This window comes from Carcharodon carcharias, chromosome 16 (genome assembly GCF_017639515.1).
Source record: "Carcharodon carcharias isolate sCarCar2 chromosome 16, sCarCar2.pri, whole genome shotgun sequence".
In the NCBI taxonomy this organism is placed as follows: Eukaryota; Metazoa; Chordata; class Chondrichthyes; order Lamniformes; family Lamnidae; genus Carcharodon; species Carcharodon carcharias.
In genome coordinates this window covers 43,952,603-43,970,631 of record NC_054482.1, presented here as the reverse complement: position 1 = coordinate 43,970,631, position 18,029 = coordinate 43,952,603, and the positions used below count along the sequence as shown (strand labels likewise).

The following is an 18,029-nucleotide window of genomic DNA, read 5'->3' as shown; positions in this document are numbered from 1 at the left end:
ACTTCATGTTGACTTGGTATATGCTCTTGACATGTCTCACACTTCTTGACAATGGCTTCAATGTCAGTGTTCATACCCAGCCAATAGGCTGTTTCTCTTGTGAGTCTTTTCATCTGATCTATGCCCACGTGAGAGTGATGAAGTTGTTGAAAAATGTCAGGTCGCAAAGATTCTTCAAAGGTCAAAGATTCTGCTTCTAAAAATGACTCCCCAGGAGATGCCTAGCTCATCCTGGTAAGGCCAAAATAGTCTGAGTTCTTGGACATGCTGAATTGAATCAGGTCATCCTTCAATAACTTTTTCCACAGTTTCTGTGGTGTGGAATCTTTCACTGTTCCTTTTTGTACCAGTTGGCATTTGCATTGCACAAAATGTACTGGATCAATTTGGAGAACATCTTCAAGTTCAATGTCAGTGAAGTCAACTTGTAAATCCAAGGATACATCTTTTGTTTTTGCTGTGTTAAGTAATCTAAGTGTATCTGATGTAACCATCAAGTTACCTGGCATGTACCTAATCTCAGTTGATAATATCTTTATCAAGAGATGTTGCAATCTTGTGTACTGGTCAATGGTTTTCACCAAATCATCTCCAGTGGTTTGTGCTCAGTCTCTACCATAAATCTTTTGCCAAAAAGATAGGTATGAAAATGTATGATTCCAGTTAGCATCAGAGCACCAGGATATTCTACCATGCAGACTCTGCACTCCATGAACCTGTGGTTGAGAACTATGTAGTAATTAAAAAAGACAATTAGAAAGTTATCCACACCAAATCTAATCTTAAACATAAATGCTCTTGTACTTTCAAACTGAGTTATAGCAAAAAAGTATCAAGTTGTGTGTGTGCATGTCAGTGCAATAATAGATCACTTTTTGCAGTTATAGTGTTTAAAACAGAAAAATGTCCCTAGACACTTCAGAGGTACAAGGATGAAATGGATGAAAAGGAGAAAATATTAGGAGTGATCACAAGCTTGGTTAATGGGGTGTGTTTTAATGCGGATATTACAGAAGAGTTGGAGGGGACAAAATCCATAACGTGGGCTAAGCCTCACATGATGCGACAGTTCATCGTTCCACTCGTACGGAATCAGTTGTAGGCAAGGAATCATCTGTAATTGCTTCTCTTTCCACTCCTGCACCATTATCTCTAGCGTGCTCCAAGGATCTATCCTTGTCTCCCTTTTACGTTATCCTTTGGCAACATGATGCCAAGTTTCAAAAGGCAAGACACGAGCTTACGTTCCAAAGACAGGTAATCAGGCAAAGTTAATGATATAAATGAGATTGATGCCCTAGGCAAGAGAGATTAAATAAATCCACCAGGAAAGGTTCTGCTCATTTCAGAGTGTTAAGAGTCCAGGGAGAATATGCATGAGGCTTTTACAATGGGATCGGAATACTGGATAACCTGGTGCCGGTGTTCAAAAGGGGGGGGACAAATCAGACATAACTATATAGGTCTTAGTCTTGCTTTAATCATATGTAAAATATGGATCAATTATCCAGAATAAATTAACTACACACAAATACAATAGTCCCTGTAAACAACAATGTGAACTCAGACAGGAATGTACTCTTGGCTAACCTGCTTGATCTTCTTAAAGAAATCGTTCCCAAGTGCACTGTAGTAAATCCTATGATATGTTTTACCTGACCTTCCAAAATGCAATGATACAGTTCCACATTAGTAGGTTCGAAGGTATGTTTCCAATTGTGCAAAATGGCAATGTGTTTTTTTTTAAATAAGATGCACAAAATCTAATAGATATGCTTGAAATAAATACAGAAAATACAGATCAGCCAGCATTTAACATACCTGATTTCAGCCCTTGTTGAGAAATCTGCTTCACGTGTTGACCACAGAGAGACCACATGAGATTTAAGTCTGAAACCAAATGCAGCAAGGCTGTTTAAATAGCTCATTTCCAATCCTGCTGCATATCAGCGCTCCAACATCTGATCAGGCTTTTCCTGTACATCACACTTTCCCCACTATGGTTCCATTGAGTTTTTCCTCTTGGCACCCAAATGTGTTTCCACTACGTAAAAAGTGCGCAGATACAACTAAGTCGTGGGTATAATTTTCATCATGTTCTCAGCTCTTTGCATTGGGTTTTTTTAAATTGCAACTTCCTTTGAGTTGTTTCTCTTTGCTGCATTTTTAGTCTTTATACTTAGTATGTTTTTCTTCCTCTTGTGCTTTAAAGATGCTTCTATCCTGACCCAACCTTAGCTCTAGCTTTAAAGCAGCAATGCTTAATGAACCAATACTTGTTAGACTCTCCACTTCCCAGTCAAGCTGACAGTTTAGGCAGCTTCTGGTAGGCATAAAACTGCTCCTAATCTGATTTGACATCAAGCCCAGCGGATAGAGGAGGCTGGATTTCAGTCAAGGAGTGAAAGAACATGGTGTTTAGCCACTATTCAAACTCCCATCAGTCCCAAAGGTTCAATGCAGCTGGAACAAATGATTCCTCTTCAATTCTTGGTGCCAATGCTCATCCTGGGAAGCATGCTGGCATTTTTTGTTTTGCGAATGAAAGCATAAATACAGCTGTTATGTTGCAAACCTTTTCAATTTGGCTGAACCACAGCACCTGGATGTTCACAATACGCTTTTACATTGTCTCATGGTAGATGAAAAAGTTACCACCATCACACTTATCTGCACTTAAAAAAAGGGCGTGCTCGTCAGGCTCTCTCCCTACATCCCAGAGGTTGGAGTTCAGTAACGTGTACTAGGGAGGCTTGAAAGAAAACTCAATTGGGACAAGCACAAAATTTGTTGTTCATAGATGCTTAGTTCCATATAACTCTGGGTATACTTTAATTACTACTTGATCACACAGCTCAAAACACTTCACCCTGCCTCAGCATATAGGCTACACAACACTTGCAGATCACAAGGCTAATACAACAGCCATCTTTGTTATCTGAAAGAAAATAGGAAGATGAGAGCTAGAAACTACAGCAGCTAAATACTTCTCAAATCAATGGTTCCTGAGTTATCAAGATCAAACAGGAGATAGTCAGTGCCTTGAAACTGGTCACGTCTCACCTTCTGATGACTTCAGCTATCTTAATATGAACATTCATCCATCGCCTGGTAGAACATTAGTGTTTGGACCAGCAACTCATTACAATATACTAACAGGCTGCCACTTTAATCAGGATGGTTAGCTTGGATAATAAATGGAGTCTACAGGAAACTAGCAAGTCCAGCTACATTTCACTGCAGAATTCAAGTCTGTAAATGCACTCTCATACTGTGTCTAGATGCCATGTCACAGCCTTTATGCAAGAACTTCATAAGTCTTTGTACTTAATAGCCCACAGTGGTGCAGAATGTACATGTTGAGGATGAGTCAAAACAAAGTTAATAAGTAATGGGGCGAAAACACTCAGCTCAGTCAGCACCTGTGGAAGGAAACAGCTAATGTTTCAGATCAATGACCCTTCATCAGAGCTGAGGAAAGATAGAAATGGAATAGGCTTTGAGCAAGTGAAAGGTGGAGGAAGCAGGGAGCAAGAAAGAACAAAAGGTCTGCGATAGTGTGGAGGGCAGGAGAGATTAAATGACAAAAGGTTTCATGGTACAAAAGCCAAAGGGAGTGGAAACGGGTATAGTAAAGAAACAAGAGATATGTCCGAATGCTTTGAGAATGGCTGGATAGCAGCCATCCAAATACAAAGTGAAGAAATAAAGAAAACCAGCAGAAAAACATGAAACAAAATGGAGGCAGGTGTTATGATCTAAACTGTTGGACTAAATGTTTAATCCAGAAGGCTGGAGAATGTAGGGTCAAAAGATGAGGTGCTGTTCCTCAAGTTTGCATTAAGCTTCTTTGGAACACAAGGCTAATGACCGTAAAATCAGAGGGGCAGCAAGGTGGACAATAGAAATGACAAGTGACAGGAAGCTCAGGGTCATGCTTGTGGACTGAACGGAGCTATTCCGCAGTGTTCGTCCATTCTGTGTTTGATCCCCTGAGTGTAAAGGAAACCACATTGTGAGCAGTGAATGCAGTATAATTGAAAGAAGTACACGTACATTGCAGTTCCACTTGCAGTTTGGGGCCTTGGATGGAAGGTAAAAGGGTATTTCCTATTGCATCTCCTGCACTTGCATGTAAAGGTGCCATAAGGAATGGAGAGTGTGTTGGGGTGACTGAGGAGTGGACAAGGGTGTCATGGAGGGAATGGTTCCTTTGGAATCCTGAAAAGGGGGTGGCATCATGCTGGAGGTGGTAGAACTGGCAGAGGATGATCTGTTGAATGTAGAGATTGGTAGGATTGATGGCAAGGAACAAGGGGAACACTTTAACGGTTCTGGGAGGGAAGGGAAGGTGAGAGGTGAAGTGCGTGAAATATATCGGACATGGTAAAGGGCCCTGTCAAACATGTTGGATGGAATCCTTGGTTAAGGAAAAAGGAAGACACATAGGATGCTCCAGTATTTAAGGTTGCATCATCTGAACAAATGTGATGGAGATGTAGAAACTGGGGCAATGGAATAGGGTCTTTGCAGGAAGCAGGGTGTGAGAAAGTGTAGTCAAGATAGTTGTGGGAGTCTGTGGGCTTGTAGTTTGTAGTCAACCCCTGCCAACTCTATTTAGATATCCTAAAAATACAAATACTTATGCTTAAAATTGTATCTTAAAAGTTTGCCTCTATCAAGTTCATGCTGGTGAAATTGTTCTCTTTCTCACCATAGGGTATGATCACTTTAGTGACGTTTAAAGGCTGAACTTTCTCTATAGATGAAAATAAGATCATTTTCCAAATGAATCGGGCATTTCTCTGACTTGATACCACCACCTTCTTTCTTTCCTTTTTGGTGGCTACACCAAGAATGGTTGCAACTCATGTTGTGGCCACATCATGGGATAATATTCAAAACAGTTTCTATCAATGCCACTTATAAGGTCTCTATGATACTCATACTTGCACAATACACTGCCTTTCTGACAAAAAAAGCTTATAGCATTTCAGCACAAAGCTGATCCAACAATATAAAAGGATCCCATTTTCAGTTGAGAACAGAATCCAACGCGGGACTGATCTTCTGTGCTTGATTGCCTGAAACAACACATTTTAAAGATAGCCACTTGGGCAAAATACTGGAGGACTACAGAGTAGTGTGGGTCAGTGTCTTCAGGGGAAAAAAATTGGGAAGAAATACTTGCACTGTGCACCAAAAATATGATCCCCTTCCATCAAGCATAGCTCAATCATCTTGTCAAAGTTCTCCACCTGACCTGGATACAATAATGCTTCTAAGAATATCAAGCTTTTGTTCTACAAGTTAAATCTATTGCTGTTATCTTTTCAAAGGACAAGGAATGAAGGTTATGAAATATAATAAAGGTAGGAAGAACAGGAATTAAATGACTTGTGTATATGGAAGCAAAATCACAAAGGGACAGGAACACAAATATTAGCACTCACCTCTGCCCAAGTTTGGGAAATAGCCTAGCCATTTGTATGTGGAGATTTTACTACACAAACATTGCAGTATACAATTCTTACAACATACAAAGCAGCATTTTTCACCTTAAGATTGACTGTACAATAGCTGCTGCAAAACTAATTTGAATTAGTTCAGACGGTGAAGGAATAACCATTTAAATGCATGCAATTTTTTAATGCTACCAAAGTGTTAACTTTGATGTTGAAAGCTTTTTTGATGTTCCTGTCCTTTGTTCTTTGCTCAAGCCCTGATCATCACAATGAAAATGAAAATTATTTCAAATGGGACAATATTAAGAAATGTTAAGTTTTTTTTTCTGATTGGAGGGCTTTGAAAAAAAATGACCCATCTCCAACTCTCAAAATGCAGCTGGATTCACAACCATTGTCAAAATGCAGGCTCTTGGCTCCAACCACCACCAATCTTTTGGCACGCAAGTGTTAATGTTAGTGATTTCCTACGTCAACAATAAGGCTTCTCACAGGTTTGGAGGGAAGACAGTAATTCTTTGGGTGACCTATAGCTTCAAATCAGTAACTGCTTAGAAATTATTAGTACTGACAGATTTTAATAATGTAATGGCATTGAACACAGCACAAGTATTTTGTTCTAACCTTACACTGTGTCACTTGTTGCAGCATTTACCAAAAATTCAATAATATTAGTGCATTGAAGTGTTCAATTAAATGGAGCATAAAAATATACAAGATGATTGAAATAAAGGAGGCTCCTTCCAAACTTATTCTCTCTGCTTCCAACATGTATTGATCTGGCCATTGAACATTAACACAATTTGTGCAGATGTACCTTCCTGTCATGATAAATAAATGGTCCACGACTGGTGAACTTGTAAGAACGCAAGAAGTAGAAATAGGCCAAATTGTCCCATGTGTCTGCTCTACCTCATGGTTGATCCTCATCTTCAAATTTTCCACTCAATGTACGTATCCATCAATTCCCTTTGAGTTCAAAGATACACCCATTTCAGCCTTGAATATACTCAACAACTGAGTATCCACATCATTCAGAGGGTTATGAATCTTTGGAATTATCTACCCGAGAGTAAAATTCCTCATTTAATTTCAAAATGTCTGTCCCTTTATCCTGAGACTATGCCCTGGTTCTAGACACTCTGACCAGGGCAAATAGTCTCTTTCTCTATCAATTCTGCCAAGTACTCCCAGAATCTGATATGTTTCAAAGGAATCACCTCATTCTTCTATACTTCAGAATATACACCCATTCTACTCAATCTCCCCTCATGAGACAATCTTCTACTCCCAGGAATTAAGCTAGTGAACCTTTGTTGCACTAGCTTTAAGGTAAGTTTATTCTTCCTTACACATGGTGACCAAAACTATAAATGGTACTCCAAATGTCGTCTCACCAAAGCTCTGTACAATCGCAGCAAGATTCCTTCCTCTTACACAACCCTCCTTCCTTACATTGAAGGCCAACATATCATTTGCCCAAATAACACTTGCTGTTCCTGCATGCTAACTTTGTGTTTCATGTATAATAACACCAAAACCAGCACTTAATATTCCTCATTCCTTAAAAAAAATGTTTTCCTATTCTTCCTACTGAAGAGAATAACCTCATTTCCCACAATACATTACATCTGCCACCTCTTTGCCCACTCAATTAGTCCGTCTATGTCCCTTTGCAGATGCATGTCCTCCTCACAAATTATTTTTCCACCTAGCCTTGTTTAGTCAGCCATCTTAATTACACTCTGCAGTCTCTTCGTTTAGGTAATTAATAGAGATTATGAACCACTAAGGCCTCAATACTGATCCTTGAAGTGTTCTATTCAGAACAACCTGCCAACCTGAAAATGACCTGCTTATTTTTACTGTTTTCTTGTTAACTGATTTTCTATGCTAATAATAATACCTTAACCCTATGTGTTTTTTAAACTAGCAGTATAGGAAAAAGATGTGTCTATTTTTTAGTGTTGACTTCCATCACCTGCACCATTATAAAATTCATGTCCCAAAAAGCCTCCCTCTTCTCCTCTCTCCCTAATTACCCAGCCTCCAATAAATGATCATACTCATCTAGAGGTTCTGCAATTGCTTCAATAAAATCTATCAAATATTTGTACTAGTTCAGTCCCACATTTGATTCCAGCTAAGAGAACTTGTTGGCACATCTCCTGGGCAGCAATCAGTAATCTTGCACATGGTTGTAATTTTAAGCTGCAAATGTTCCTCAAGGTTAAATAGACAGTTAAGTATAGTTAGCTTTATATTGTTGAGGGCATTCAAAGTTGTAACTGCTTCTAAATTTAAAGTACCAGCACAATTACCTTTGAGTTTTTAACACAATTTTGAATCAATATTAGAGACTTGCCAGTATGACAGACACAAGCTAGATGCAAGACGGTTAGATATTTGGATAGATATATAGCTAATCCCACACAGCAAATTATCCAAGCCATCAGCCTTCAACAGCAGTGCAGCATACTAGGGATCTAAATTCAAGCCTGTTGGATGTTTGGTAACTGAACATTCCATTGCTTATTCCAATCGAACCAAGCTATCACAAGGATGACAACTTCCTACTTAAATCTATTATTCTGAATTTGAGATATTTAGTTATTGCTCTGAACACTACTTTTCATTGTCTACTTTTGTATCCAGAGTCTGGTCAAAATTAGACTAGGAAGGTATGTTCAGTGTCACAACAGGAATATAACCAGCAGCGTTAGGCTATAAAATGTGCATTGCTCATATAGCAGTGTTGTAGAAGCTCTTGTTCCTTTAACACATTTAAGTCTGCACTAACTGTTTTAAGAGATATGGAAACTTAATTGTAACATACAAACGTGCTTTAAAATCTGATACTTTGTTCTGTATAAAATGTGGTCATATATATCTGGTATATATTTGATATTATAATATTTCATGGTATACCTTACTGGATACAAGGAGTCTAAATCATGTATTGGGGGAATATTTTGAAAAGTTTCATTGTAGGATCAGCAGTAGCCTTATAACCAATTTCATTGGCATTCTTAAGCAATGGGGTGTAGAAAGATCCTCATCAATGGTATAGTGTCCAATAACTTTTACATAACTGGAGAGATCTTTATTAGCACCAGCATAACTTATGTCTTAGAAAAAACGCAGAAACATGGAACAGATCAACAAAATAACAATTTTAAGTTACTGCAAAGTATTCAACAGAATAACACATTTCAGGCAGATGCACTTTTGAAAGAAAAATGACACTCAAGTGCTTTGACATGTGGGTGGGGCTCTGAACATTGCAGCCATAACGAAAATAAATTAGTTTTCAGCACCTTAAACGTAGCATAGATTTAAATATTTAACATTCTGGAGCATTGCAAAAGCTTACGAACAACGAAACAATGGAGAACATGTAACCATCATAAATGTTTACCAGCTATAACACAGTTCATTGTAAGATGGTTCAAATGTCAATAATTTTTCTTAACTGTGGAATAGAGAACGATGTGTTACTTATGGATTCTGACCATATGTACAGCAAGCCAACACTGCCAAAAACACTGTTGATTCATAATTTGTGATAATTTAATTACAAACTCAAACATATTTATAGTACAAAAAGAACAAAATACTGCTTGTGTCATTTAGTGTTCATTCTGGTAGTTCTGCCATCCCTCAAACCCCTGATAAATTCACATATTTACACATCTTAGAGTGTTTAAAAGGCTGGGATAAATTCATTTCCGCTTTCTAGCAAAACCTGACAAATATCCATATGTAACAAAATAATCTCCCCCAACACACACACACACAAAAAAGGAGGTATTTTAGTCAATCTGGGAATAACCAGGCTTCAAACCTTATATGATCTCACAATGTATCAATCAATTTTACAGCCAATTAAATACTTTTGAAGGGTAGTGATTGTTGTAACGTAGGGAAATATGGTAGCCAATATTCCACACAGCAAGATCCCACAAACAGTAATGTGATAATGCCCAGATACTGTAATAAATTTTAGCGATGTTGGTTGATGGATTGATGGGGGACCTGGACCTGATCTTTGAGTAGTGTCCACCTAATGGGGCAGACGAGGCCTAAGGTTTGCCACCTTGCCTGAAAGATTACACCTCCAACATTGTAGTGCTCCTTCAATGCTGCAGTGAAATGTCAGCCTAAATCATGCACTCAAGACTCTGGAATGGGGCTTGAACCCATAACCTTCTGCCTCAGAGACAAGAGTTCTATAACTAAGCCAAGGCTGACCCTGATTGTGATTAGTCATTTAGGATTTCACACCATGATTTGAGTAAAATCCTAATAATTTTGAACTCATAAGCTTCACTGGTACAGAATCAAATTATAAAACTTAAAACATTTTCTGACAATTTGAACTTCAGTCCGGATTAAAAGGGCTCCATTCTGCTCTAAATTTACATCTAAGAACATGGTGTGATTGTGACAGAATATTGCAATGTAATAAAGGTCACAGAAGTTTTTAATTACTGGGGAGGAGGATAAGATATTGGATTCTTCAAGCTGAGTGTTATAATTTCTTATTATTAGTGGATCACATCACCTCGGTTATAATAGAGATTTTGTTCTTGATTTTAATTGTGATCTCTGCCTTGTCAGCGAAATGATTGGTCTGTGTGAAATAAACTAGTTCTGCAGCATTTTGCGGCAACCATCACCACCCTCCCTCCCGAACTGCGGGGGATTATAGAGCCAGTAAACTATGGATAGTCATTCAGGGCTGAGCCCATCCGGTTGGGAGAAGAATCGGTTAAATAATTTCCCTGTCTTGGTCAATTTTGCCCTGACACATACAAATGTATGAGGAGATTTTATTATATTTCAAAAAAAAGATTATTAGAATTAATGAACTTGTCATTTCAAAAGTGGGCAGATATTCATTTTATACCGAATAGTGAAAACAACAGGTATCAAGACACAATTGGCCCCAAGCACAATGGTCATTCTGGAACTCTGTTTCTTTAGTCTTTTAGTCTTACCTTTTATAATTAGAGCTTCAGAATTTTGCCAGGGATAATTTTACTAACTGTAAGGATTGCATTTATTTTAATGGTTTCAACATTTTTAATGACAAATTGCTCACAGCTGGAGGGACATTTAATGAATTGTTGTGTACCCCAGGGAGAATCAGGACATGAAAAGAATCAACAAAATCAGGATTGATGAAGCCAGAAATGATTTTGACCCAGCCTAAATTGCACAAAAAAATGACTGAACCAAGTGGCCTTTGGTATAAATGCACACAGAGTATTTCTGCAAATTATCAGCAGCAAACAGTCTGAAATGACAGTCCACAGGTAATACTGCAAACACATTTGGACGGTCACAGCACTTAAAAATAAAAAAATAAAAATTCTGCATTTCACTGGACACAGCAAGGTTATTCTAGTGTTTTCAGAAAAACAGTATTTTGCCTAGTCTTAGCATAACTAGTAGGGAACAGTGAGGGAAAATGACTTGAGGGGCCATTGTCATGTTCCTAATGATCAGTGCTCTATGGTACAAATAGACTAAGCTTTCTTTAGAAAAAGGACACAACGTGTTATTAAGTGTTGCCTTGGTATTAACTAGTGCATACAGTCGCAACTTCAAATCCCAACATGAATAAAATGCACCCTTGGCTGCAATTCACGTTGCTGCCTCTTTGTACTGGGCACAGCTCATGGCTCAACACTTTTTCTTCACAGAAAAAAAAGGTTGCTCTATTTAAATATATGGTCTTAGCAAACCTAATCTTGTGTGACACCCGTGCACATGTTTTGTGGCTATTTGAGAAGCAGTGATGATGATGATCATGTACGACTGAGTGCCGGAAAGAGTGAAAATTTAATAATTCGCTGGTGGCACAAAATTAATTGGAACACCTCAAAAAGAACCAAGCACACCTTCAGGAGCACTAATGTGATGGGGTAGAGAGGTACATAGTTATAAGGATAGGTACACTGGCCCCTCACTGGGCTTGCATTAAAAAAATTAAAAACTGATAAAATGAATGGTAAAATGTCTGCATGCTGGCACGTTAAAGGGAAATCTTTAAAATTATCTTCCTGGTCACTAATTAGACAACCAGCTGTTTGTCAGAGCTAGTCATTTCTGATTTAAAGACAGGAACCTGGATTAAGAAGCTTTTCTTTAACAGTCATAAAATGGGAAACTGGCAGATGTATACAGTGCAAAGCACTATTATTTGTCACAAACTAAATTTCCTTTACCAGAGAAACGATGTTTTCTACACAGGATACATGGCTTAAGACGTGATTCCAAAATATGTGCACTTTTCTTTGCATAATCTTTTGCTGTGAACAGAGAAAAAACAGATGCAATATTCCTGTGGGACCTTCAAGATGCTCCAACACCACAGGGTGAGTACGTGGGGCAGGGGAGAGGGGATCGCTGTCATAAATATTGACTGTGGTAGAGGTCTGACTTGACTGTGTGCATGATTTAGGGATGTCATTTTCTACACTCACAGCAAACACAGTAGATTCACATAGCAATCCCAAGGAAATACAATTCACATTGTCATTCTGAAGTCACAGCAGATTCTGCCATGTAACATTTTTTCTATTCACTAAAAATAGAAGCATGAGGTCCATTCTGAAAAGCAACATTACATAGAAACATCTTTAATCCCATGACAGTTCTGAGGGACTTTCTGAAGTAGGAATTCCATGGAATTCCAACACTGCTGCCAAAAAAAAGTTGCAGGGAAAACACTGCCACTGTAGGAATTACAGAAAGAATTACCAACCTGAATTAATCTACAGGTCTGATGATATTAAAGTTTTGCCTGGATGTTGCTCCTAAAGAGAGAGTATTTCCAAGAGGCACTGTCAACATTATATCACCAAATATGAAGAGGAAGTCAACATGCCTAACTTTTAATTTACAGTTTTGTCACTACCATGTCAGTAGAGATTAATAGTGGGCGCATGGCCTTTCATACTATGTCCACCTGAACTCTGAAAAACACTTGGCACTTGCTTTTCGACATTTTGGTGATGCTGGACAGAGTTTTGCACCATGTATCAATACCATAGTGTTGGTGCCTGAAGGTCGATACCTGCACCACTGTTGATTGTGATGGGAATCACTGGTGATGAATTAACATTACCACATAAGCAGCACTGGGTAACAGTAAAGCAAACTGACTTAAGTATATTTTTGTGATAGTGTACTGATACAAGTACACAAAATAAGTCCAGTGACAAGACTTTGTGTTGTATTTTGCACTTAAATAATTGATCATAACCACATGATTAGGTATTCTAAAACTGTTAGGTTTGACTTCCTTTCAAAAGGGTCCCTTAGAACTGTCCAGTATGGGGAAAAAAGCTTACCAGGGTCCTGACTCAAAATAGCTGGTTTTGGACCTTTTCCACCAAATGTATCTTATATTAGGAGTAGCATTCCACCCAGTAAAAAGTGGAGATAATGTTCCTCCCAACCCTCCCGCAGTCTCACTATGCACAGATAGCTTTAACCAGGACTCCACTGACTGAAAGAGATGAATCTGTAAACATTGAAGAGCTGAACATTTGCTGAGGTACTTCAGATAATAAACTTGAGTCACTAAACCTCACACACACAGTATGGCCATGTTGGCTACCTCTGCACAATATCACTTAGCTCTTTAGCACATGTCAGTAAGTTACTGAACACAGGGTTTGTAGGAAGTCCAGTAGAAGCTGTGGAGGTTACCTGGAGCTCATGCAGGCTCTGTTCTAATTTGTTTACAGCTTCACGGAAAGCAAACTTGTTCCTCATCTGTGTAATGCAGTCCACGTAACCAGTACAATGATCAAGCAACCGATATCCCGCTTCAACTAACTGGCTGTTGGAGATGGACTCTGAGCCGCTGTCAATAACACTGGAGAGAAGCTCAGCACACTCCAATAGTGCTTCTTTGCTGATTTTTTCTGTTGGCACCTTCTCTGGTGGCAGCTTGGTTTTTCGCAAGGAAATTCTAGTACCCGTAGTCACAGAGGCACCATTTGCAAGTTTAGAGGAAGCTGCTGTGGGAATGGATGAAGATGGAGGCACTTGAGGGGGTGGCAGAGATGGCCTGGAGATCTTCCCTAACACAGCCATCATTGGCCTTTTGCCACTTTCACCATTAATATCAACCTCCTGCTGTGCTGTTGATGTGCTCTCACAGTCCTCTGCTGTTTCTGTGCTGTTGAGACCTGTGCTAGAAGGAGGTTGCAATAGTTTTAGAGAAGGTGGAGGGGGTGGGGGTGGTGCACATTTTGGCTTTACAAGCCTTGGCCTCTCCCTTTCTGTTGCAACCTGGTGTTCTGACAGCAGTTTGAATTTGTTTCCTAGAGAATCTGTTCCAATCAGCTGAACTTCTGCAGGAGCATGCTTCAAAGTTGGCGATATCAGAACAGGTACTTTATGATTATGAGTTGCTGGTAGTGTTGCAGCAATCTTCACTGGAGAGGACCAACCTGTCTTCTCCACATCCTCTTTCACGCCTATAGGTCCGGAATGACTAATATTGGCTTCTCCGCGCCCAACATGTATTGAGTTTAGGTTCTGTGAAAGATCACTGTCTCCATCGCCTGCATGGGCCCGGAGAGGTGTTGCAACACCCCTTGCTAAGAGCTTTGCTTTTGATTTGTCTCTCAATGAAGAAATTCCATCTTCTGCTTTTCTATGTAGTGGATCTGTCAGCCTTCCCAGTCCCTCCTCCTTAGAGATGATGGGGACTGGATGTTCTAGTTGAATTCTGTTGCGGTGACAATTTCTAGGAAGAGTCAAGGCTAGTCGATCCAGCTCCTGCAGCCCTGAAGACATGGAAGAAGTAGAATTTGACCGAGGGAAAGGTTTGGTGGCTTCCAAGCTTGAATCATCATTACTCGAAGGCTTCCCAGCTTTTAAGCCAAGTGTCTTTTTTATTAAGCGTGGAGTGAAAAATCCTGCAAATCCTGCCCACCCTCCACTAGTTACACCACCATTTCTTTGCACAGAACCCCTTCCACAGCACCTAGCTTGTGTGTGATTCCCATCAGCATGCGACTGGACAAACGTAAGACCATCTGAGTGCTGAAATGACGAGAAAGAAGAAAAGTTACCCGTTATCTCGTATTTTTTGTGTGGGTGGTTCTCCATCTCTCGGAAGGAGCTGCTGCGCTTAGGAGGCATAGGTACAGTCTTCTTCTTCATAAAGGAACTGAAGAAGCCAGCTTTTCTATCTCTAGTAAACAGGGTCTCTTTGCTATCGTCCAGGAGACCACTAGGAGATTTATCTCTCTGCTTACGAGGCAATGCTGGGGAGATGCTACATGGGGCTGTGTTTGTTCCCATTCCTATTGAGAAAAAGGAAAACAAAATAAATGTAGCCCTATGTGGAAAAAAACATTGAAGTGCATGATCAATTTGGTGTTCATCATTGTTCTGTTTCCAGCCATTTCATAGCCTTTTGCTTTTCCTGCAAACTTGAGTTCAATTTCTAGCTTCTAAATTTTTCTATATCATAACCACTCATTTAGTAATATTGCATAATTTGTTAATTTGAAAATGATCCATTTTAAATCAAGTTCCTAATGCCACTAAGGCTGAAGCTGTAGGTGGAAAACAACTCTGCATGGAAGTCTCTGTATGTTACAGTCAAGCAAATGCACCATTTATTGGTTCAGAATTTTATTATAAGATCATATTTGTTCTGCAATCTCTCCAGAAAAAGAACTTAGAGAGACATTAGTGAGGACTTTTTTTATATATATGTATTATTGGGGAAAAAGAGAAGATTGCCATTTGGACTAATTTGGCCCAATACACTGTGTGTTGGCAATTACTGGGAGGGTGGGCATGACTGTGGCTTGTTCACCGACTACCCTCGCTCAAGGAAGATAGCATCCAAAGGCAGAGGACAAAGAGGGGCAAACGTAAAAGGAGAAAATGCAAAAAACAACCAAAAGGAGACTCAAGTACCTGGCACCGTGGTTTGAGCCACAGCAGGATGATCCATGTCCATGTTTTCCTTATTTTCTGCATTTTTCTTTAGTGTTCGAGTTTTTGTTGGGAGCAGGGGTAACTGAAGCTGGTGGGTGATCACAGTTGAAGAAGCAGTTTTTCCAAGCTCTTCTGCAACTTCTGCCAGAGGAAAAGGAGCACTGACAAGTTTGAATTTCTGGTTTTAGTCTTCAAAACTTATAAAAATATAAAATTAAAATGAGATAAAGGAGTGATAGAGAGGTGGAGAGTAAGAGAGAGAGCACACGAGCAAGCAGTGGAGTTGGACATGGTTTATCTGACAGTGCCTTATCCAATGCATAGGGTGAGCATGGAAGGGGTTGATAGTCTTTTTGCATCCTTTTTTCCTTGTGTATGCTGATCTTATTTCTCATTGCGATTTAAAAAAAATGGAATTTGGCATCTTGAATTGATTCTACAATTTTTTCAGCAACCCTTAAAAGATTTACATATTTAGCCACTGAGTATAAGGTGACAGCTTATATGTCACAGTTGTTTTGTTCAAAAAGACCCTTGCTGTTCTGCTTACAAATTGCCAATTCAGGAATCAGATGCAGTTTGTCTGCCTGATGGTGGCAATGTTGACTTGATTTTGCTGTTTCCTTTGAGGATCAACTAGCTTCTAAATTTTGCAGCACAGCGGGAAGAGAAAGTTATACCTCAAAGCAAGTTTGATCCACATACAAATCTCATGTTCATGACACTAACTAGCAGTAAGATTGTTCTTGGAACAACACAGAACTGGCTGCCATATTGAGTCATGGAAGGAGTATAACACCAGAAAACATTAAAATTAATTCTTCTTTTACCTTCTGAAATACTGGAGTCATGGAACATGGTTTCAAATGCTTGATGGATCTCAGCAAATGATGGGCGCTCCATGGGATTCCACTGCCAACCTAAGGAAAACAGACAGATGAAACAGCTTTGATTCATGCCATCTCTCCATGAATATCAGTCTCACTTTTTGAGTAGTAGAAATTAGGTTTGAAAAGTGACTTGTGCAATAGAATAGATATATTTTTCCTACAAAAGTCATTGTAATCTAAGGTATTACTAACAAATTCATGAAAAGCTGCTCTGAACCTTAATGGTGAATTTGTCAAACATAGCTGCATTCGCATACTGCAGAATGATTAGCATGTTTTATTTCATTCATAATAAAAAAATGAACTGTACCTGTGGTAGGATTAGGGTTACCAATCAGAAATGGTTTTCAATCATCATGTTACTTGCAGCCATTCATTTAAAATGGGTGATTAACAGTGTTGTAACCAGAAAACATAATACAATTTTAAACAAAAAATATTTTACAGGATGTGGGCTTTGCTGGCTAGACCAGCATTTATTGCCCATCCCTAATTGCCCTTGAGGTGATGATGAGCTGCCTTCTTGAACTGCTGCAGTCTCGTGGTATGGATACACCTACAGTGCTATAAAGGAGTTCCAAGATTTTGACGCAGCTACAGTGAAGGAACAGAAATATATTTCCAAGTCAGGATGGTGAGTGGCTTGGAGAGGAACTTCCAGGCGGTGGCATTCCCATCTATCTGCTGCCCATGTTCTTCCAGATGGTAGTGGTTGTGGGACTGGAAGGTGCTGCCTCAGGGGCCTTGGTGAATTTTTGCAGTGCATCTTGTAGATGGTACACACTGCTGCTGCTGTTCGTCAGTGGTGGAGGGGGTGAAGGTTTGTGGATGGGGTGCCAATCAAGTGGGCTGCTTTCTCCTGGATGGTGTCAAGCTTCTTGAGTGTTGTTGGAGCTGCACTCATCCAGGCAAATGGAGAGTATTCCATCACATTCCTGACTTGTGCCTTGTAGATGGGTAGACAGACTTGGAGGAGTCAGGTGGTGAGTTATTCGCTGCAGGATTCCTAGCCTCTGACCTGCCTGCTCTTGAAGTCACAGTATTCATATGGCTAGTCCAGTTCAGTTTCTGGTCAATGATGTTAATAGATGTAGGATGTTAATAGAGGGGGATTCAGTGATGGTAATGCCATTGAATGTCAAGGGTTAGATTCTCTCTTGTTGGAGATGGTCATTGCCTCGTACTTGTGTGGCGCGAATGTTACTTGCCACTTATTAGCCCAAGCCTGGATATTGTCCAGGTCTTGCTGCATTTGGACTGCTTAGTATCTGTGGAGTCGTGAATGGTGTGAACATTATGCAATCATCAGCAAACACCCCCACTTCTGAACTTATAACAGAAGGAAGGTAACTGATGAAGAGGCCGAAGTTGGTTGGGCCTAGGACACTACCCTGCAATGATGTCCTGGAACTGAGACGATTGATCTCCAACAACCACAGCTATCTGCCTTTGTGCTAGGTATGACTCCAAACAACAGAGAGTTTCCCCCCGATTCCCATTGACTCCAGTTTTGCTAGGGCTCCTTGATGCCACACTCAGTCAAATGCAGCCTTGATGTCAAGGGCAGTCACTCTCAACTCATCTCGGGAGTTCAGCTCTTTTATCCATATTTGAACCAAGGCTGTAACGAGGTCAGAAGCTGAGTGACCCTGGCAAAATCCAAACTGAGCGTCCATGAGCAGGTTATTGCTCAGCA

The 18,029-nt window shown here is 39.7% G+C and overlaps 1 protein-coding gene across 4 annotated transcripts in view; it reads right to left on the bottom strand.

Annotated features, from left to right (window-relative positions):
- Positions 1-592: 592 nt before the first annotated feature.
- The window catches only part of abl2 (c-abl oncogene 2, non-receptor tyrosine kinase), a 118,287-nt gene continuing 100,850 nt past the window's right edge, over positions 593-18,029 (bottom strand). For 3 of the 4 annotated variants that reach the window (XM_041208625.1, XM_041208626.1, XM_041208627.1), the window contains exons 9-11: positions 16,274-16,363; positions 15,423-15,584; positions 8,626-14,797 (exon numbers count right to left, since the gene is read on the bottom strand). In XM_041208625.1, coding sequence (XP_041064559.1) covers positions 13,092-14,797; positions 15,423-15,584; positions 16,274-16,363 — 1,958 coding nt within the window. In that variant the 3' untranslated portion in view covers positions 8,626-13,091. Of the gene's footprint in view, positions 717-1,821; positions 1,891-8,625; positions 14,798-15,422; positions 15,585-16,273; positions 16,364-18,029 lie in introns of those variants that run through there. The other variant, XM_041208628.1, reaches the window with a different exon arrangement.